The 19,504-nt window shown below is 43.3% G+C and overlaps 1 protein-coding gene across 1 annotated transcript in view; it reads right to left on the bottom strand.

Annotated features, from left to right (window-relative positions):
* The window catches only part of LOC311244449 (bactericidal permeability-increasing protein-like), a 30,815-nt gene extending 15,842 nt beyond the window's left edge, over positions 1–14,973 (bottom strand). The window contains exons 1-5 of the mRNA XM_084333963.1: positions 14,939–14,973; positions 14,185–14,298; positions 10,710–10,824; positions 4,837–4,965; positions 2,556–2,711 (exon numbers count right to left, since the gene is read on the bottom strand). Of these exons, the coding sequence (XP_084190089.1) occupies positions 2,556–2,711; positions 4,837–4,965; positions 10,710–10,824; positions 14,185–14,284 (500 nt within the window). The 5' untranslated portion in view covers positions 14,285–14,298; positions 14,939–14,973. The remainder of the gene's footprint in view (positions 1–2,555; positions 2,712–4,836; positions 4,966–10,709; positions 10,825–14,184; positions 14,299–14,938) is intronic.
* Positions 14,974–19,504: the final 4,531 nt, after the last annotated feature.

The following is a 19,504-nucleotide window of genomic DNA, read 5'->3' as shown; positions in this document are numbered from 1 at the left end:
CAGCGCCAACTGTCCGCCATTTCGGAATTCACCACGGACCTGCAGCATGTGGCGGGCAAGGACAACCTGGTGGCTGACTGCCTCTCCAGAGTGCGGGTCAACACTGTGCACCTGGGTGTGGACTACGCAGCCATGGCAGTTGACCAGTGCACGGACATGGACATCCAGGCATTCAGGACGGCCACGACAGGACTGAGACTGGAGGATGTGGTGTTCCAGGACAGTAAGGCCACGCTCCTCTGCGATGTCTCCACAGGCCGACCTCGCCCGATGGTCCCCGCTGGCTGGCGCCGCCGCATTTACGATGCTATACATGCTTTGTCGCACCCGGGGGTGAAGGCATCAGTTAAGCTGGTGGGGGCTAGGTTCATCTGGCTGGGCCTCAGGAAGGACGTCAAGGGGTGGGCTGCTTCTTGTGTAGCGTGCCAGCGCGCCAAGGTGCATCGGCACACTAAGGCCCCGCTGGGGCCATTTCTCATCCCGGAGAGACGTTTTGATCACGTTAACGTGGACCTGGTGGGCCCGCTGCCCCCCTCCCAGGGGTTCACTCACCTGCTGACCATGGTGGACAGGACCACCAGGTGGCCGGAGGCTGTGCCCCTGTCATCCACTACATCGGCGGACGTGGCTCGGGCGTTCATCTCCACCTGGGTGGCCCGTTTCGGTACCCCTGCGGATCTAACTTTGGACAGAGGGCCCCAGTTCACGTCAGAGCTGTGGAGCGCCGTGGCGGAGAGTTTGGGGGTGAAACTCCACCGCACCGTGGCATACAACCCGCAGGCAAATGGTCTCTGTGAGCGTTTCCACCGCACTATGAAGGCGGCTCTCTGGGCGGCTCTTACGGACAGTAATTGGGTTGACCGTTTGCCGTGGGTCATGCTAGGCCTGCGCTCGGCCCCAAAGGAGGATCTGCAGTCATCTTCGGCTGAGCTCGTGTTGGGTCAGCCGCTGAGAGTCCCTGGGGAGTTCCTCCCAGGTGCCACAGCCCCCTGGTCAGCTGCGACTCATCGCTTGGCCATCCGAGACGCCGCCAGCACTTTCGCTCCCGTGCCCGCACATCACTGTTTTCCCCTGTCCTACATCCCCAAGGACTTGATGTCAGCCCCGTACGTGTTCATCCGCCGCGATGCCCACCGATCTCCACTCCAGGCTCCGTACGATGGGCCCTTCCGGGTCCTGGAAGCGGGACCCAAGAGCTTTATGGTGGACAGAGGGGGTCTTCAGGAGCGGATATCGGTGGACCGTTTCAAGCCTGCACACGTGGCCCCGGACGGGCCGGTGGAGCTGGCTCAGCCCCGACGGCACGGCCGTCCACCCAACCCCACTCCTGCCGCAATTTTGCGGCCCGTGTCTGCCTCTACCCCGGCAGCAGCCCCGGACTCTCCCCCAGTCCAGCCTCGCCGCCGGCGCAGACGGCCGCCGGCTCGTGCCCTTCCCCCTTCCCCCCTGACTGTTAAGCGCAGTCGTTATGGTCGGGTAGTCAGGCCTCCTACGAGGGGCTGAGTACTTTGGGGTTTTTTTTGGTATAGGTTGGGGTTGCAGGGTATGTCTACTCTGGGTGTTCGGGGGGGGCCTGTGTGGTGTCACATTAAGGGAGTCTCTCACGCCAGAGTTGACGCGTCACAGGGGAGGAGATATAGGGGAGTGGAGGTGTGTGTACGGTGTTGATTCTGTGAATGAATAAAGTAGGAAGTCACTGAAGGACCTGTCACGCGCATTATTGTATCGCCTCTTCCTTCAACTTCCCACATTATTATTATTATTATTATTATTATTATTATTATTATTATTATTATTATTATTATTATTATTATTATTATTATTATTATTATTATTATTATTATTATTATTATTATTATTATTATTATTATTATTATTATCACCCCAGACTTTGAGACTCTTGTCAGGAGCAAACAACATCCCCAGTTATCCCATTAGTTCCCTGGGATGTTAAGCTAAGAAGTCTGCTAAGAAGCATATATTATTTATTATTATTATAATTTTATTTCTTTGGGTTTTTAGCCCTAGTTGCACTTTTGTTGCATCCCCAGTTATCCCATTAGTTCCCCAAACGTAGGTCTGTTATGTTAAGCTACTGTAAGAAGTCTGCTAAGAGAAGCAGCATAATATTATTTATTATTATTTTATTTCATTGGGTTTTTAGCCCTAGCTGCACTTTTATTGCACTTTTTTGTGTTTATTTCATGTTTTTAACAGTGCATGAAAGATTGTGTATTACTGCTAAAAAACTTGAAATAAATCAGTGGTAAAAAAAATTTGGGTTGCGACATAATGACTAAGGAAAATGTTGGGTCCCGAGGCTAGACCAGTTGAGAACCACTGCAGTCTACTGCATCCTGCACAACTGTACAGCCCTGTCCTATATTCTATTACATTGTATTGAGTTTATATATTCCATTTTATTCAATTCTTCTACCATAATTGTTAATGTTGCACCAAACAACCAAAACAAATTCCTTGTATGTGCAAACTTACTTGGCAATAAAGACCATTCTGATTCTCTCTCTCTCTCTCTCTCTCTCTCTCTCTCTCACCTGGTCCCTCCATGGAAGTCCATGCTTGCGCTTCCAACATCAGCAGTGCAGCTGACACTGGAGACAGACAGGTGTCCATCACTGGACCTTCCCAGCGCGACCACAGAGGTTACGGCCACGTTAAACACCGCCAGGTCGAATGTTCCACCATCATGTCTGCAAATACCCGTAGATGCAGAGATTATGGGGCTGCATTAAAGCAGGGTGATATGGTGATATAGATTTTTCATTATTGATATTGAGAAACTGCTTGCATATATGCAAAATCACATGCTTCATTATCAAATTGAAGTGTAACACATTGGGCCGCATGTAGAATGTGATATCAAACCAAAACCAAAATTTTCAAATATTCCCTCCAATATTTCAGATATCATTTTGTGAGAGATTTGAGTTGAGATTGTTACAGCCATAGCATTGTGTACTGGTGAAGTGCTGACTATTGGACTATTTACTATTTATTTACTACTACTGGTCTATTGAAGGTTCCAAGCCACAGTCTAAGGAAAATCGGGGATGCAGCCTTTGCAAACTATGCACCAAAGTTATGGAACACACTACCTATGGACATTAGGGAAGCTAGATCTCTTAATATTTAAAAAAATAAGCTAAAAACTTACCTCTTCACCATAGCCTTCTAATACACTCCGCTGTTGATTGTACTGTAGCACTATTTTACTCTGTCCATTCTATTGCATAATTTTACTATCTATTCTATTCTACTATTTTATTGCACTGCATTATTTTACTCTGTCTATTGCTTTTTATTACAGGTTAAAAACTGCCTGGTATTAAACTGTGTGGGTATCAAACAAGAGACTGTCAGGCTTTAAAACTGTATAGGACCCAGGCCTAGAACTGCGCCCTGAGAGGGAGGTTTGCCCTGGGTGGGAGGTTAAAGGGGTCAAAGTGGGTATAAAACAGGAGGGAAGACTGTCAAGTTTTAAACTGTGGATACCAAACAGAGAAGGTCAAAACTATTGAACAGTAATCCAGAACTATTTTATTGCACTGTAAAATATATATATTTTTTAATCTATTCTATTCTACAATTGTATTGCACTGCACTATTGCACTATTTTACTCTGTCTATTTTATCTTACTCTTTTTATTATTGTCTATTTAAAACAGAATCAAACCATAAACAAGGTGGCCTGTTGGGATATTAGATCCTAATGTGAAAAACTGTGATTTTATATGTCTGCACTTTATGTGCTCATTTTATGCCTGTCTTTTTTCTGTTGTGAAGCACTTTGAGCTGCAGTTTCTGTATGAAAGGTGCTATACAAATAAAGAGTATTATTATTATTACTATTATATTATTTATCCACTGAGCGCGCGCGCGCGCACACACACACACACACTCGCGCGCGCAGGCACGCACGCACACACACACACACACACACACACACACACACACACACACACACACACACACACACACACACACACACACACACACACACACACACACACACACACACACACACACACACACACACACACACACACACACACACACACACACACACACACACACACACACGTTGCTGCCCAGTGCGACCACTGTCTTCTATCATTGGCCACTGAGCAGTTCCACAGGAGCAGAAAGTGCCTTGCTCATGGGCACCCTGACGATTGTTGAGTGAGGGCCCCAGATTTTCCCTGGTGGTACAAGGATTCAAACCAGCACTTTCCAGTCAAACGTCTGCACCTCTAAACACCAGGATTCACATCACCTCTTATTATCTTTAATAAGAGGAAAACAGTCACACAATAATATTATAAAATTAAGAGAAGAGTGTGACTATTTCTGTTTTGCTCTCTTTTCCTTATTCTTGAAATGCACTTTTGTAGAACTATCATCACACAATTTTAAATTGTACTTGGAGAGAATGTGGTGCATAGCAGGGTACTGACCTGAGGTCAGAGTCCTAGTCATAGTCATTGAAGAGGACACTCAGGATGAACTATAACGAGGAAACAATTCCTTATGTGACTGACCCTAGATCAGCTATTTTAGAAACAACACGACCCTCGATGTCAGCGAACATATCAGTTCCTCAAATGCGTTCTTCTTTGTAGAGTATATACATTGTTAGTTGGTGTATTGCATAGTTTTTGGATCCAATGATGTTTTTTGTTAATTATTTTATTTTGTATCATTATTTAATCTTGTTCAGATTGGAGGGGAAAAAAAGATCAGTCTGGCTTGAAAAAGAGTGAAGCCATCAATCACACAGGGACAAGGAAATTACTTGCAGGGAGTCTTTCAACTTACATATCTCCAAAGTCTGCCCCCCACCAGCCTTTCACTGCCACGCTGAGGCCTGAGAGGGAAGCCTTGAGTCCTGTGTCCTTGTAGAACTCGACGTCTGGCTCTGGAAAGTCACACTGGCTCACCGCAATGCTGGAGAGTGTGAAGAGATGGTGTAGTGTGGGTTTACTATAGTATACTATATTGCAGGGTGTCATGCAAGCCAAAATACTGGGAAGGGGGGTACAATTAGAGTGGGGGGCATGGGGACATTAGAGTGGGGGGGGGTACAATTAGAGTGGGGCACATGGGGACATTAGAGTGGGGGACATGGGGACATTATATATTGGGGACATTGGAGTGGGGGATGTGGGGACATTAGAGTGGGGGACATGGGACATTATAGTGGGGACATTAGAGTGTGGGATGTGGGGACATTATAGTGGGGACATTAGAGTGGGGGATGTGGGGACATTAGAGTGGGGGACATGGGACATTATAGTGGGGACATTAGAGTGGGGGATGTGGGGACATTATAGTGGGGACATTAGAGTGTGGGATGTGGGGACATTATAGTAGGGACATTAGAGTGGGGGATGTGGGGACATTATAGTGGGGACATTAGAGTGGGGGATGTGGGGACATTATAGTGGGGACATTAGAGTGGGGGACATGGGGACATTATATATTGGGGACATTAGAGTGGGGGACATGGGGACATTATAGTGGGGACATTAGAGTGGGGGATGTGGGGACATTAGAGTGGGGGACATGGGGACATTATAGTGGGGACATTAGAGTGTGGGATGTGGGGACATTATAGATCCAATTACAGATCCAATTTTCCTCTATTTAGTAGAAAAAGAATTGTGGAATCAGTCTTCTTATCAGTTTTGGACTATGGTGATGTAATTTATAGGCATGCTGCGGCATCAACTCTTAAACCTCTGGATTCTGCATATCACTCAGCTCTCAGATTTATAACTGGTGACAGATATGATACTCACCATTGTGTCCTGTATGATAGGGTGGGTTGGCCTTCTCTTGCAGAAAGGCGCAACAAACACTGGTATTTATTTATTTTTAAAGCCCTTATTGGTAAACAACCTGTTTATATCTCCTCGCTGTTAAATTGGAATATTGGAACCTATTCAACTCGATCGAATGACTGGATGGTTCTTAGGGTTCCTCAGATTTGTTCTGATCGAGGGAAGTCAGCCTTTTCCTTTGATGCCTCTAACTCATGGAATGTCCTTCAACTCACGCTAAAATTGGAGGTTCTCCCTTCCCTTGGAATGTTTAAATGTATGATTTCAGACCTGTAACTGTTTTAGTTGATATTTTAAAATTATTTTTAAACGTTTTTAATTTGTTTTACTCTGGTGTTTAAATGTCTGTGAATATTGTTTTTATTATGTACTGTACAATCGTCGTTTCTGTAAATGAGGGAAACCTCAGATGCTTACGATTTTAAATAAAGGTTGAAATGAAAAAAAAAATAGTGGGGACATTAGAGTGGGGGATGTGGGGACATTAGAGTGGGGGATGTGGGGACATTAGAGTGGGGGATGTGGGGACATTAGAGTGGGGGACATGGGGACATTAGAGTGGGGGACATGGGGACATTAGAGTGGGGGATGTGGGGACATTAGAGTGCGGGACATGGGGACATTAGAGTGGGGGATGTGGGGACATTAGAGTGGGGGATGTGGGGACATTAGAGTGGGGGATGTGGGGACATTAGAGTGGGGGACATGGGGACATTAGAGTGGGGGACATGGGGACATTAGAGTGGGGGACATGGGGACATTAGAGTGGGGGATGTGGGGACATTAGAGTGGGGGACATGGGGACATTAGAGTGGGGGACATGGGGACATTAGAGTGGGGGACATGGGGACATTAGAGTGGGGGACATGGGGACATTAGAGTGGGGGATGTGGGGACATTAGAGTGCGGGACATGGGGACATTAGAGTGGGGGATGTGGGGACATTAGAGTGGGGGACGTGGGGACATTAGAGTGGGGGATGTGGGGACATTAGAGTGGGGGACATGGGGACATTAGAGTGGGGGATGTGGGGACATTAGAGTGGGGGACATGGGGACATTAGAGTGGGGGACATGGGGACATTAGAGTGGGGGACATGGGGACATTAGAGTGGGGGATGTGGGGACATTAGAGTGCGGGACATGGGGACATTAGAGTGGGGGACATGGGGACATTAGAGTGGGGGATGTGGGGACATTAGAGTGGGGGACATGGGGACATTAGAGTGGGGGATGTGGGGACATTAGAGTGGGGGACATGGGGACATTAGAGTGGGGGACATGGGGACATTAGAGTGGGGGATGTGGGGACATTCGAGTGGGGGACATGGGGACATTAGAGTGGGGGCCATGGGGACATTAGAGATGGGGACATGGGGACATTAGAGTGGGGACATTAGAGATGGGGACATGGGGACATTAGAGTGGGGGACATGGGGACATTAGAGTGGGGCACATGGGGACATTAGAGTGGGGGGCATGGGGACATTAGAGTGGGGGACATGGGGACATTAGAGTGGGGGACATGGGGACATTAGAGTGGGGCACATGGGGACATTAGAGTGGGGGGCATGGGGACATTAGAGTGGGGGACATGGGGACATTAGAGTGGGGGACATGGGGACATTAGAGTGGGGCACATGGGGACATTAGAGTGGGGGGCATGGGGACATTAGAGTGGGGGACATGGGGATATTAGAGTGGGGGCATTAGAGTGGGGGACATGGGGACATTCGAGTGGGGGACATGGGGACATTAGAGTGGGGGACATGGGGACATTAGAGTGGGGGACATGGGGACATTAGAGTGGGGGGCATGGGGACATTAGAGATGGGGACATTAGAGTGGGGCACATGGGGACATTAGAGTGGGGGGCATGGGGACATTAGAGTGGGGGGCATGGGGACATTAGAGATGGGGACATTAGAGTGGGGCACATGGGGACATTAGAGTGGGGGACGTGGGGACATTAGAGTGGGGGGCATGGGGACATTAGAGTGGGGGACATGGGGACATTAGAGTGGGGGGGGGATATCCTGACACAACTTGTATTTATTCTTACCCTGCCTACTCTTTTACACTGCCTATCAAACTCATGTGTCGGTTATTGCACTTTTTACTTCTTACTGATGACTATTTTTAAACTGAATCACTTTAAACTATTCTTATTTATTGCTAGATCCAAATGTGAAACACTGCGGGTTGTGACGCACACACACACAGTCACACACACACAGTCACACACACACACACACAATCACACACAAACACACACACACACCGACATACACACATACACACACACACACAGACACACACACCGACATACACACACACACACACACACACACACACACACACACAGTCACACACAGACACACACACACCGAGTTGTAGTAGCGTTGTAGTTGTAGATCTAGGTTAACTGTGTCCTGGTAGAGTAGATCTAGGTTAACTGTGTCCTGGAGTGGTAGTTGTAGAGTAGATCTAGGTTAACTGTGTCCTGGAGTAGAGTAGTAGTAGTTGTAGATCTAGGTTAACTGTGTCCTGGTAGAGTAGATCTAGGTTAACTGTGTCCTGGAGTGGTAGTTGTAGAGTAGATCTAGGTTAACTGTGTCCTGGAGTAGAGTAGTAGTAGTTGTAGCGTTGTAGTTGTAGATCTAGGTTAACTGTGTCCTGGTAGTTGTAGAGTAGTAGTAGATCTAGGTTAACTGTGTCCTGGTAGAGTAGTAGTAGTTGTAGCGTTGTAGTTGTAGATCTAGGTTAACTGTGTCCTGGTAGTTGTAGAGTAGTAGTAGCTGTAGTAGTAGTAGATCTAGGTTAACTATGTCCTGGAGTGGTAGTTGTAGAGTAGAGTAGATCTAGGTTAACTGTGTCCTGGAGTGGTAGTTGTAGAGTAGTAGTAGCTGAAGTACAACCACACACACACACACACAACACAATAAACACACATACACACTAAACAACGATGCATACAGGATTATTTATGACTATTTTTAAACTGAATCATTTTATTCTTATTATTTGCTAGATCCAAATGTGAAACACTGATTATTTGTTCATGAACTACAGGAGTATTCCTAATGTGAAACACTGTGATTTGCCATATCTTGCTATGCTCGCTCATGCCTGTATTTTTTATGTCCGTTCTATTTTATAATTTTTTGACTATTTTTAAACTGAATCATTTTAAACTATTTTTACTATTTGTGTTACTGAAAACTGTAAGCGGAGAGCCTATTGGGATGCTAGATCCTAATGTGAAACACTGTGATTCTACCCGTCTATCTTTTTATGCTCGCTTATGCCTGTATTTTTTACTGTTGTGAAGCACTTTGAACTGCAACCTCTGTATGAAAAGTGCTATACAAATAAAGTTATTATTATTATTATTATTATAGTGGGGGACATGGGGACATTAGAGTGGGGACATTAGAGTGGGGGACATGGGGACATTAGAGTGGGGGACATTAGAGTGGGGGCAGTGGGGACATTGGAGTGGGGACATTAGAGTGGGGGACATGGGGACATTAGAGTGGGGACATTAGAGTGGGGGACATGGGGACATTAGAGTGGGGGACATTAGAGTGGGGGCAGTGGGGACATTGGAGTGGGGGACATTAGAGTGGGGGACATGGGGACATTAGAGTGGGGGACATTAGAGTGGGGGACATGGGGACATTAGAGTGGGGGATGTGGAGACATTGGAGTGGGGGACATGGGGACATTAGAGTGGGGACATGGGGACATTAGAGTGGGGACATGGGGACATTAGAGTGGGGGACATTAGAGTGGGGGCCATGGGGACATTAGAGTGGGGGATGTGGATACATTGGAGTGGGGGACATGGGGACATTAGAGTGGGGGCCATGGGGACATTAGAGTGGGGACATTAGAGATGGGGACATGGGGACATTAGAGTGGGGACATTAGAGATGGGGACATGGGGACATTAGAGTGGGACATTAGAGTTGGGGACATTAGAGATGGGGACATTAGAGATGGGGACATTAGAGTGGGGGACATGGGGACATTAGAGTGGGGACGTTAGAGTGGGGGACATGGGGACATTAGAGTGGGGGACATTGGGACATTAGAGTGGGGGACATGGGGACATTAGAGTGGGGGACATGGGGACATTAGAGTGGGGACGTTAGAGATGGGGACATGGGGACATTAGAGTGGGGGACATGGGGACATTAGAGTGGGGGACATTAGAGTGGGGGACATGGGGACATTAGAGTGGGGGACATGGGGACATTTGAAAATGGAGGACCCTTGTGTAAACAAGACTAAAGTATTTTTCTGGTCTTCATCCTCTTAGCAGTTGTTTGTATTGAGATGTACTGTATTGTACCCATTCTGCATTCCGTTAATAAAGTTTTCAATCAATCAGTAAACATTTTCTGAGAGGGCATTCTCTGTATATCTGTGTTCATGACTGCCATGGAGCCTAAACCTAAAATTAATAATAATACTAATACTTCAATAATTCAATCAATCAATCAATCAATCAATCAATCAATCAATCAATCAATCAATCAATCAATCAATCAATCAATCAATCAATCAATACTCTTGCAACATTGGTACATGCCAGAAACAGGCCTGTGACCCATTTGGGGAATCAACCTTTAGTAGCATAGATCTCTTGTATTACAGATCACGCAGCTAGGAGATACTTTACATGTACTTCTGTTTTGTTTCAGTGAAATATATAACTGAAATATAAAACAGTTGAACTGCAGCAAGTCCCAACGAGTTTCTGTACTTTCATTACTTTCCCAAAAGTACTTTGGAAGTCAAAGTTTACATTCTCCACATGATTACGGTGTGAGTGCAGTCTTACCCCCCCAGCGAGTAGTCCACAGTTCCCAGGAAGCCCATGGGGAACGAACCAGTGATGTCCGGGAAGGACATGGTCTCTAGCTTCTCCTGAGCCCATCCGGCTCCCATCCGCTTCCCTGGGAGGAACGGCACAAAAAACAGACTGGTTCGGTCTGAATGTCTGAATGGTACTTGGTGTAAAAAGTTTGAGAACCACGTACGTTTAACCTATACAGTTGCACAGGTAAGATGTGACATTACTTTAACCTATATACAGTGATATACAATACAGTCTTATATCACATCATTAGTATTGGAATGGAATGTTGGAGCCTATGGAATCCATTCTAGTGATTGGCTGGTCCTTGAGGTCCACGAGTTTGTTGGGAAAAGGGTAAATCTGCATTTCACTATGATGGATCTTTAGCTCGTGGAATGAACTCCAAACGGTCTCGAAAGATTGATATTCTCCCTTCTGCTGCAGAGTTAAAGACCTTGATCCCTAATAGTTGTCGATCAAGTTGTACATGTTTTAATTTATTTGTTATCCTTGTTTTTGTCTATACCCTTGTCTTATTGTTGTGATTTTATATGCTGTGTGATTTCTATGCTGTATTTGTGATGGCTTATCTCTATGTAAACTCCACATAACTGTAAATGAGGGAAACCTCAGCTGCCTTTCAAGTTTAAATAAATGTTTGAAATTAAATTAAATTAAATTAAATGCACCGGTTTGGGTATGATATTTAATTTGAATTTATTTTGTATTTGGATCTCTTTTAGCCCTATTCTTCCACAAGTACATAGCATTCAAACATTTATTTTTTATGGGGGTGCTCTCTTAAAATTGGTATTCCCAGAGCATCTCTACAGTCATATCATTCTCAGAATCAGAATCAGAAAGGTCTTTATTGCCAAGTAGTTTACAGTAGAATTTCATTTGGTCGTTTGGTGTGACATTAACGGACAGACAATTGCGGTAGAATAAAATAAAAGGTAGAATAAAATTAAATGGAATATAAACTAAATTAAAATAGAAGCACAATGGAATATCATGTAATTATAAAATAGGTCAGGGCTGTACAATTGTGCACGATGTGGTCAAGTATATACACCAATTAGAATATTTATCTTATCCACGTGTGTTGGATTAGATACTGTTGCAAAATGTCTAATTCCTGAAAGTTCAAACTCTCACTGATGTTGAATCCCTACACAAAATGTATGGCGATTTGAATTGTCTTTTAACGCAACCACTAGATGGCGATGCTCACCACTTTCCCTCCTGCCTGTAGTGGTTATTGGGGAATTTTGAGAATTTTGACATGTAAATATAGGATCAGAGCATCAAAACGAGGTATCACCCATCAAAGAGCAGAGGATACCAAATCTAATTTTAGACAAGGAATCAGTGCTTGAAATGGATCCATTTGGATAGTGATTTACTCTGTCAACTGACTGGCTGGCTGGCTGGCTGACTCCCCACTGTTGAAACACATGAGTAAGTGGTGTGTCCGGTCTGTGGTTCCTCTTTCTTCCAGTATGTACCTGTTGGGTCCAATGCCTAATTTCTCTAAAGTAGTAGAGTAGGTAAAACACCGGAAAAGCACTATATGTTCCACTGTGACTTGTTTACAAGCTCCAGGAATAAGATACAAATTATTATGTTTTTGTTGATATATTCTCATATCAACACATAGCAACCATTGTTTTGCACATAGCAACCGTTGTCTCTTCCATTGTCGTGTACAAAACAATGGTTGCTATGTTACAGGCAGCCATGTTGGAGGACAGAGAACTACACAAACATTGTGTGCAAGGCGTCTATTACATTACAGTGAGATCATCTCCCAGAGACGGATATTACTGGACTTACATTCCTTTTTTTTTTTCTTTTTTTTTAATCTTTTTCCCCCTCCATTTTCCTCCGATTTTCTCCCATCCCAATGTTAGTCGTATGCCAATTCCCAATCCCCTTCCTGGTCGCTGCGCACTTACCCCCCACAGTCAGATCATCTGGGAGAGTGGAGGCTACCACGTGCTTCCTCCGACACACGTCCAGCCAATCAACCGCTTCTTTTCACCTGGCAGCGCGGATCCTCCCTGAGAGGGCGTAGCGTGTGGAAGGATCACACTATCCCACTCAGGTCCTATCCGCGCTTAGCAGGCGCCCCGACCGAACTGTAGGAGTCGCTGTTTACAACGACCCGGACCCACCCCGCCAGCTTCTCCCACCCTCTAATACAGCCAATTGTATTAGTGTGAACGGCCAGCCAAGCTGGTGACAATCACAGCTCCGGGGTTGGTGACGAACGCAATCTCCGCTACGCCACCTAACCGCCCTACTGGACTTACATTCTAATGAACTTACATTTGATACAGTTTGTTATGATTTCTTTTCTTTAATGTGGATGATAATATTGCAAAAAGAAAAGAATACTTAATAACCAGGAGGCGTTGACTGTAGTTCAACACAAATGTTTATTATGTAGTAGGTAGGCCCACTACAGCTAGATGAAGTGATGAGAAGAGAGAGAGAGAGGGAAAAGAAGAGACGAAAAGAGAAGAGAAGAAAATGGAAGAGAAGAGAAGAGATAAAGAAGAGAAGAGAAGAAAAGAGAAAAGAGAAGAGAAGAAAATGGAAGAGAAGAGATGAGAAAAGATGAGAAGAGAAGAAATTAAAAGAGAATAGAAGTGAAGAGAAGAAGAGAAGAGAAGAAAATGTTAGGACTCTGGCCTTATTTTACATTTACTTATGGGACAAGACAAAGTATCAGTTTCATGTCTGCATGTGATATAATTTAGGATGGTTATCTCCCAAAATCTTCCACTTCTTGATTTACGTGAGCTACAACCTACTAGGCCTGTCCCCGACTAAGGATTTGTATAGTCGACTTTGATTGGCCAAATTTGCCGATAGTCGACTCGTTATTTATTTTGATCATTCCATTCGGGCTGTGGGGGGTGCTTAATGTCTGAAGGAGTCGACTGAAGGCTTCTTGTCCTCTGCAAAAGCATGCAATTGGTCCACTGATGGATACATCTTGATATTTGTCTAGTGTGTTCATTAGACGGGTGAAATCCTCTTTCAGTGCCACTGTGCCTGTTTTCTTAGGCAGTTAGCCTCGCTGGTATATGCGCAAATTAGCGTTAGCCACGCTTTTAGGCCTCTTTGCTTTTGGAAAGAATGATAAAAAAGATTATAATAAATAAAATATATTATACTTTTCTTTTTTCTACTAAGAGGTTGGCAGTCGACTACGGCTCCTTTCGATCGATTAGTAGACTATTCGACTAGTCGAGGTCAGCCCTACAGTACATTGCTATGACAATAACATTGTACTGGTATGTGACCTCAAAGACCTCTGCAGTCTAACATTAATATTCACAGGAAGGGGTTTAGAGGAGGACAGGGGACAGAGACGACCATGCCAGATGTGTTAGATGTTTGTGTACTCCATTACACAGTTACTGTACACTATTTAATATTGTCTTACCGTACTGAAGACCTTTGTTCGTGAAAACGAGCCGTATAGCAGGATTTTCTCCACAGGTGCATGTGGTGAGAATCAGTGCTATTATTAAAAATGATAACATTCTCTGGGAGTTTCCTGTAGATGAAGAAACAATTACACATTATCATATAATATTATTATATATATACCGTATATGCATTGTTATATATTACCATAAGGTAATATACCTCTCGGACCCCCCCCCCCCCCCAAAAGAAAATATTATTTCAATTAAAGTAACCCGCCAACTTTATGATGAGGCATCTGCCTATATCGCCTTCTCCAGAGTGACAAGAAGATAGATACCTTCCTCTCTGTGCATTCAGTAGAAAGCTATCCGACTCCAAGCTAGCCTAGCTTAGCACAAATGAATGGATGCGAAAACTCGACCACTAGCCTAGTTTAAGACACTGGGAGAGGTGTTTTTGCCCAACAGCTAGGCTAGTGGTCCATATCTGCTTCCATTCATTTGTGCTAAGCTAGGCTAATTTACAGCCAAATAGCTTTCTGCTGAACACACAGAGAGGACATTGGTATTATCTACTCTGGAGAAGACGGTAAGCACACATCCCATAATGTTGCTGTGTTCCTTCAACAGTGAAGTTCTCTTTAAAAAAAAAATAAGAAATTATTGCAGATGTTAAACGCAAACATGATAATTTAATTACAGCATGAATGACATGCTCAATTCAATGAATTACAGCAACTAAAATGATATGAGATCCATTGTATTTACCAGGTGGTCAGACAGCTCCTTCGGTTGGCAGCAGTATGGTCTTGAGGCTGTGACTAAACTTTGCATGATGTATTTTATACTATAGGAAATGTCCTGTTGGAGAAGTGAAACTCACCCATCAACCAGTTAGGAATGTATGACATTGAGAACTATGTGTCTCTGTGTGTGTGATGTGTGTGTGATGAAAAAACAAGAAGTGTTTATTTTGATGTTCCTACAAGAAAGTAACTATCTAGAATATAATAAAGTTTGACCCTAAACAAACAACTTGATTAATGTAGTTTGCAGTAAGTATATATTGTGAGAAAGCACCTTGACGAAGCAGCCAGGAGTCTGACACGTTGGAGGAAACACATGTTAACCAACAAACATGAGTCTCGCCCCCTTCTTACATGTTGGAGTAAGTTATATACTTTATAAAACATTGACTCCATAATTTCTTTTAAAAGCCACCTCAAAACCCACCTTTTTAGGCAGGCGTATGTCTGATTTTATTTTCTGTCTGATTTTATATATTTTTCTTTTTCTTATTTTAATGTACTGTGATTATGAATTTAACTGTTTTTAAATTGTTGTACGGCGTCCTTGAGTGCCTTGAAAGGCGCCTTATAAATAGAATGCATTATTATTATTATTATTATTATTATTATAAAGGTGTACTATGCAGTTTTGGGAGAGAATTTTTTAACTCGGATAAGTAAAAATAAAGATCCCTTATTTTCATGCATATTTACTATTGCTATCTTCTATGCTTATGTTTGGCTCACAAGTGCCTCAGAATTATACTGTTTTGATAGAATAGAATTACATGTATAGTAAACATACTTTGTAAAGTAATTATAGGCACTATAAATGTACACAAATCCCCCTCCTCCTAAACTGCATAGTATACCTTTAATCGTAAGTGATACACGCATCGGCCAGTCCTTCATGCCAGTGATTGATTGATTGATTGATTGATTGATTGATTGATTGAAAACTTTATTAACAGATTGCTGACAAGAACAAGTTACAGGTTGAAAAAACCCTCAGCTCGGAACTAGGCAAAATCTGCATATGGCTCGCTGATAACAAACTATCATTACACATGGGCAAAACAGAGTCCATTCTCTTCGGTTCAAATAACAAACTCAGCAAGACCGACGGCTTCTCAGTTACAGTGGGTGACAATATTGTCACAAGAAAAGATGAAATTACCTACCTGGGTTCCATCCTAGAGGCTAATCTCTCCTGTGACAAAATGGCATCCAATGTAATAAAAAAAGTCAACCAACAAACATGGCCGTAGCCAGGGTTTAGAAATTAGGGACGTCCATTTTTTTTTTTGGCCCAGACCGGCCCACTATAATTGGTCGGACACCACCCAGCCAGGGTTTAGAAATTAGGGAGGTCCATTTCTGGCTTGACTAGACATAAGGAGAGAGAGATGATTACAATGAACTGGTACATTCAGGTCCAGAATTGTTGGAATTCCCTGACAAAGATGTGCAAAAAGCTGTACAATTTAAACAATACCATACTGGTAATGAGCAAATAGTTGTTTATTCAATTAATGCATGGAGCTGTTACATTTTATACTAACTTCATTCATTCATTAATTTGGTACTAACTACTCAGTTCATACAGATTTCAAGTATCCAAATATCAATGATGAATATTGCATAAGGTTTACACAGTTAATAGATCACCTGTTTGTTTTATATTCATGCTCAGAGAGGAGTAATAGTTAGATCTTTGTATGTGTGATTTATATGGCAATTAAATCAATGGTGTGCTTGTTTGTTACAGCCGGCCACTAGGGGGCAGCGTCTCATTAGTAGTGCTGATCAGCTTAGATGTGACGGTCACTCACAGTAACTTGGGCTTATTTTAGCCAACGCGATGCTGACCAAATAACGTTATCATTCATATTATTATCGACATCACCATGGCAGAGATGGCACACACAAACTACCTCAGGTTCCTCCTCCAGTACACTGACCCTCCTCGGCCCTTCTGCCTGGCTGGCTACCTGAGGCTGTGTTGAACTTGTTGCTGCACTAGTATTATTGTGGATGACGACGTTGAAGCAGCAAACATGTCTGTGATTTTATTATATTTTTCAGCATCCACCTCTAGTTTTCTGATTTTTTCCGCCGGCAATTTCTCCGCACCCCCTTTACGTTTGTTCTGTTTCTCCATTTTTTCCTGTTTCCGCATCTGTTCTTCTCACATGAGAAACAGGTGAGAGAGGGGGGGGGCTTATTAAGAGATGTGATTGGGCCGCAGCATAATGGGCCGCTGTTCCCAGCCTAGTGGGGGAGGGGCTTAGTAAGAGATGTCATTATTGGGCCGGCCCAGTGTCAGTCAGTACCAAATGGGCCGGTCGTTGACCAAACGGCCCACGCGCAAATAGTTACCGAGGTCCGGACCTCGGTGACCTCATAGCTGGCTACGGCCATGCCAACAAACTCGATTCTTGTACCGGATCTCCTCACTGGTAATCAAGAATACCCTGAAGACTCTGGCAGGAGCACTCATTCAAGGGTACTACGACTAAGCTTGCACCTCATGGTACCAAAGCACCTCAAAGGCGCTAAAAACAAAATTACAAACATCTCAAAACAAACTGGTCAGACTACTGCTTGACCTTACTCCTAGAACCCACCTCACCCCTGCCCACTTTGACAACCTAGGATGGCTTAGAGTAGACGACAGAGTACAGCAACTTGCAATGGGCCTGGTCTACAAGATACACTACACGACCAAGGTACCCATGTACATGTCAAAATACTTCCCAAAGGTCAGTGAATACCACGATCACAACACCAGAGGGAGCTCCACAAATCATGTTAAACCCAGATTCGGCTCAAACAAGGGACTAAACACGTTTCGCAATTCACTGATTCTTGAGAGTCGGGACAAAACACGTTTTAATATTATATTTTGAGAATGCACACTATATTGATTAGAGTTGTATATTCATGTAGAGAAAGGTCTGAGCTATTTAACCATGTAAAGGTGCGGGCTCTACATAGAAAAACATTTTCAACAAATTCACATGTTTCCCTTTGAAACGTGATTTGTGTTAACTCCGTCAGACACACAAAAAAGTATATAATTCTAATTATTCCAGTCCAACAAGAATCTAAAGTTCTGAAGTATGTTGTAATAGTGTTTAGTTACTCTGGTATGCAATCAAATATAATATATAAACCTCAGGTGTAATTTCACACTATTCTGAAAACCCAGATTTAGAAATATTTGCATTTTCAAACTTTGTTTTTAATTTTGATATGATAAAAAAAAATATCATTAAGTAAATAAGACAAGAGGATGAAGATCTGATGCTCCTTTATTACTTAAACAACATAAACTGAAGAAGGAATTTGTATTTTCCACAAAATTAACAAAAACAAACATCTGACGGTGTTGACAAAGATCTGACGGTGTTGACGAGAAACTGACGGAGTTGCCAAAATTGTATATGCATCTCTGATAAATTAACACATGCATTTTTTAAACAGATGGAAGTGACAATGATAAGAACTAATAACTCCTTGTCTTATACTGAACATTTTGTTAACTCAATTGTAATAACAACAAACTTTACATACACCGTTTCCAACTATTACAAAATGCACTGTTTCCAACAACAAAAACAGTAATGGAGACCAGGACCCCTTCTTCTCGTCCCTGTTTTCATCTACACAACTTCCTGATCTCCACTTTCTCACCCTGCACTTCTCCTCTTCGTTTCCTTCTGCATTTCCGATTAGTTTCACTATGATGTCTTGAACTGGGCAGAAACAGAACCTTTTCTGTTGGACCAGGGGGATGCAGAAATTCCACTTTCACATCTTGTTGATCAGTATCCACATCGATGGTCTTGGCTAGCCACCAGTGGCCATCATATTAGAGCGGGCCATACTTTTGTGCAAACATGAATTTTTAAGAAATCTTAACATGAGGGGTGTCTAAAATATGTGTTTCTTGTGGGGAATTCAAATATAGGATAATTTTTCGGATATGATAACTCTAACCTACATCATTTTGGATTTCAAAATGGCAGATTTGACCATTTGTCACCCCTTCGCAGGGCCGGACTGGGGGAATTATTCAGGCCAGGAAATATAGTGCGAAATATAGCCCAAGTCAGGCCACTTTTTAAGCAGGGGGTCTGGGGGTCCCCCACCAGGAAGATTTTTGTTACAAAGACTTAATTCCCTGCATGCTGGTGCAGGATTTTTCAAACGGTTACCCTTTAAATGCCATTGTTTGTGATGGCATCACAAATTATTGTTAAAAAAACACACACAAATTTTAATATTTTCAATATATCAAATGCTAAGTGGATTTTTCTGGGGGGGATTATTACAGGCTAATAATTGTTATAATCATCACGTGTCAATGATTAGCAACAACACTGATTTTGATGGATTTTTTGTTTTTGTAATGTCAGACTTAACAACTCCATGTCACCATTTTGGAAAAATATGGATGCAGTATATTCAACCATGATTAATGAAAATGAATTACCTCCAATTTCTGCTCACATCATAAATGTTTCTGAATCAATGTCATCTC

This window comes from Notolepis coatsorum, assembly GCF_963971535.1.
Source record: "Notolepis coatsorum genome assembly, chromosome: 17".
Classification (NCBI taxonomy): domain Eukaryota; kingdom Metazoa; phylum Chordata; class Actinopteri; order Aulopiformes; family Paralepididae; genus Notolepis; species Notolepis coatsorum.
Note: the sequence above shows the minus strand (reverse complement) of the source record. Positions and strands in the feature narration are given on the sequence as shown.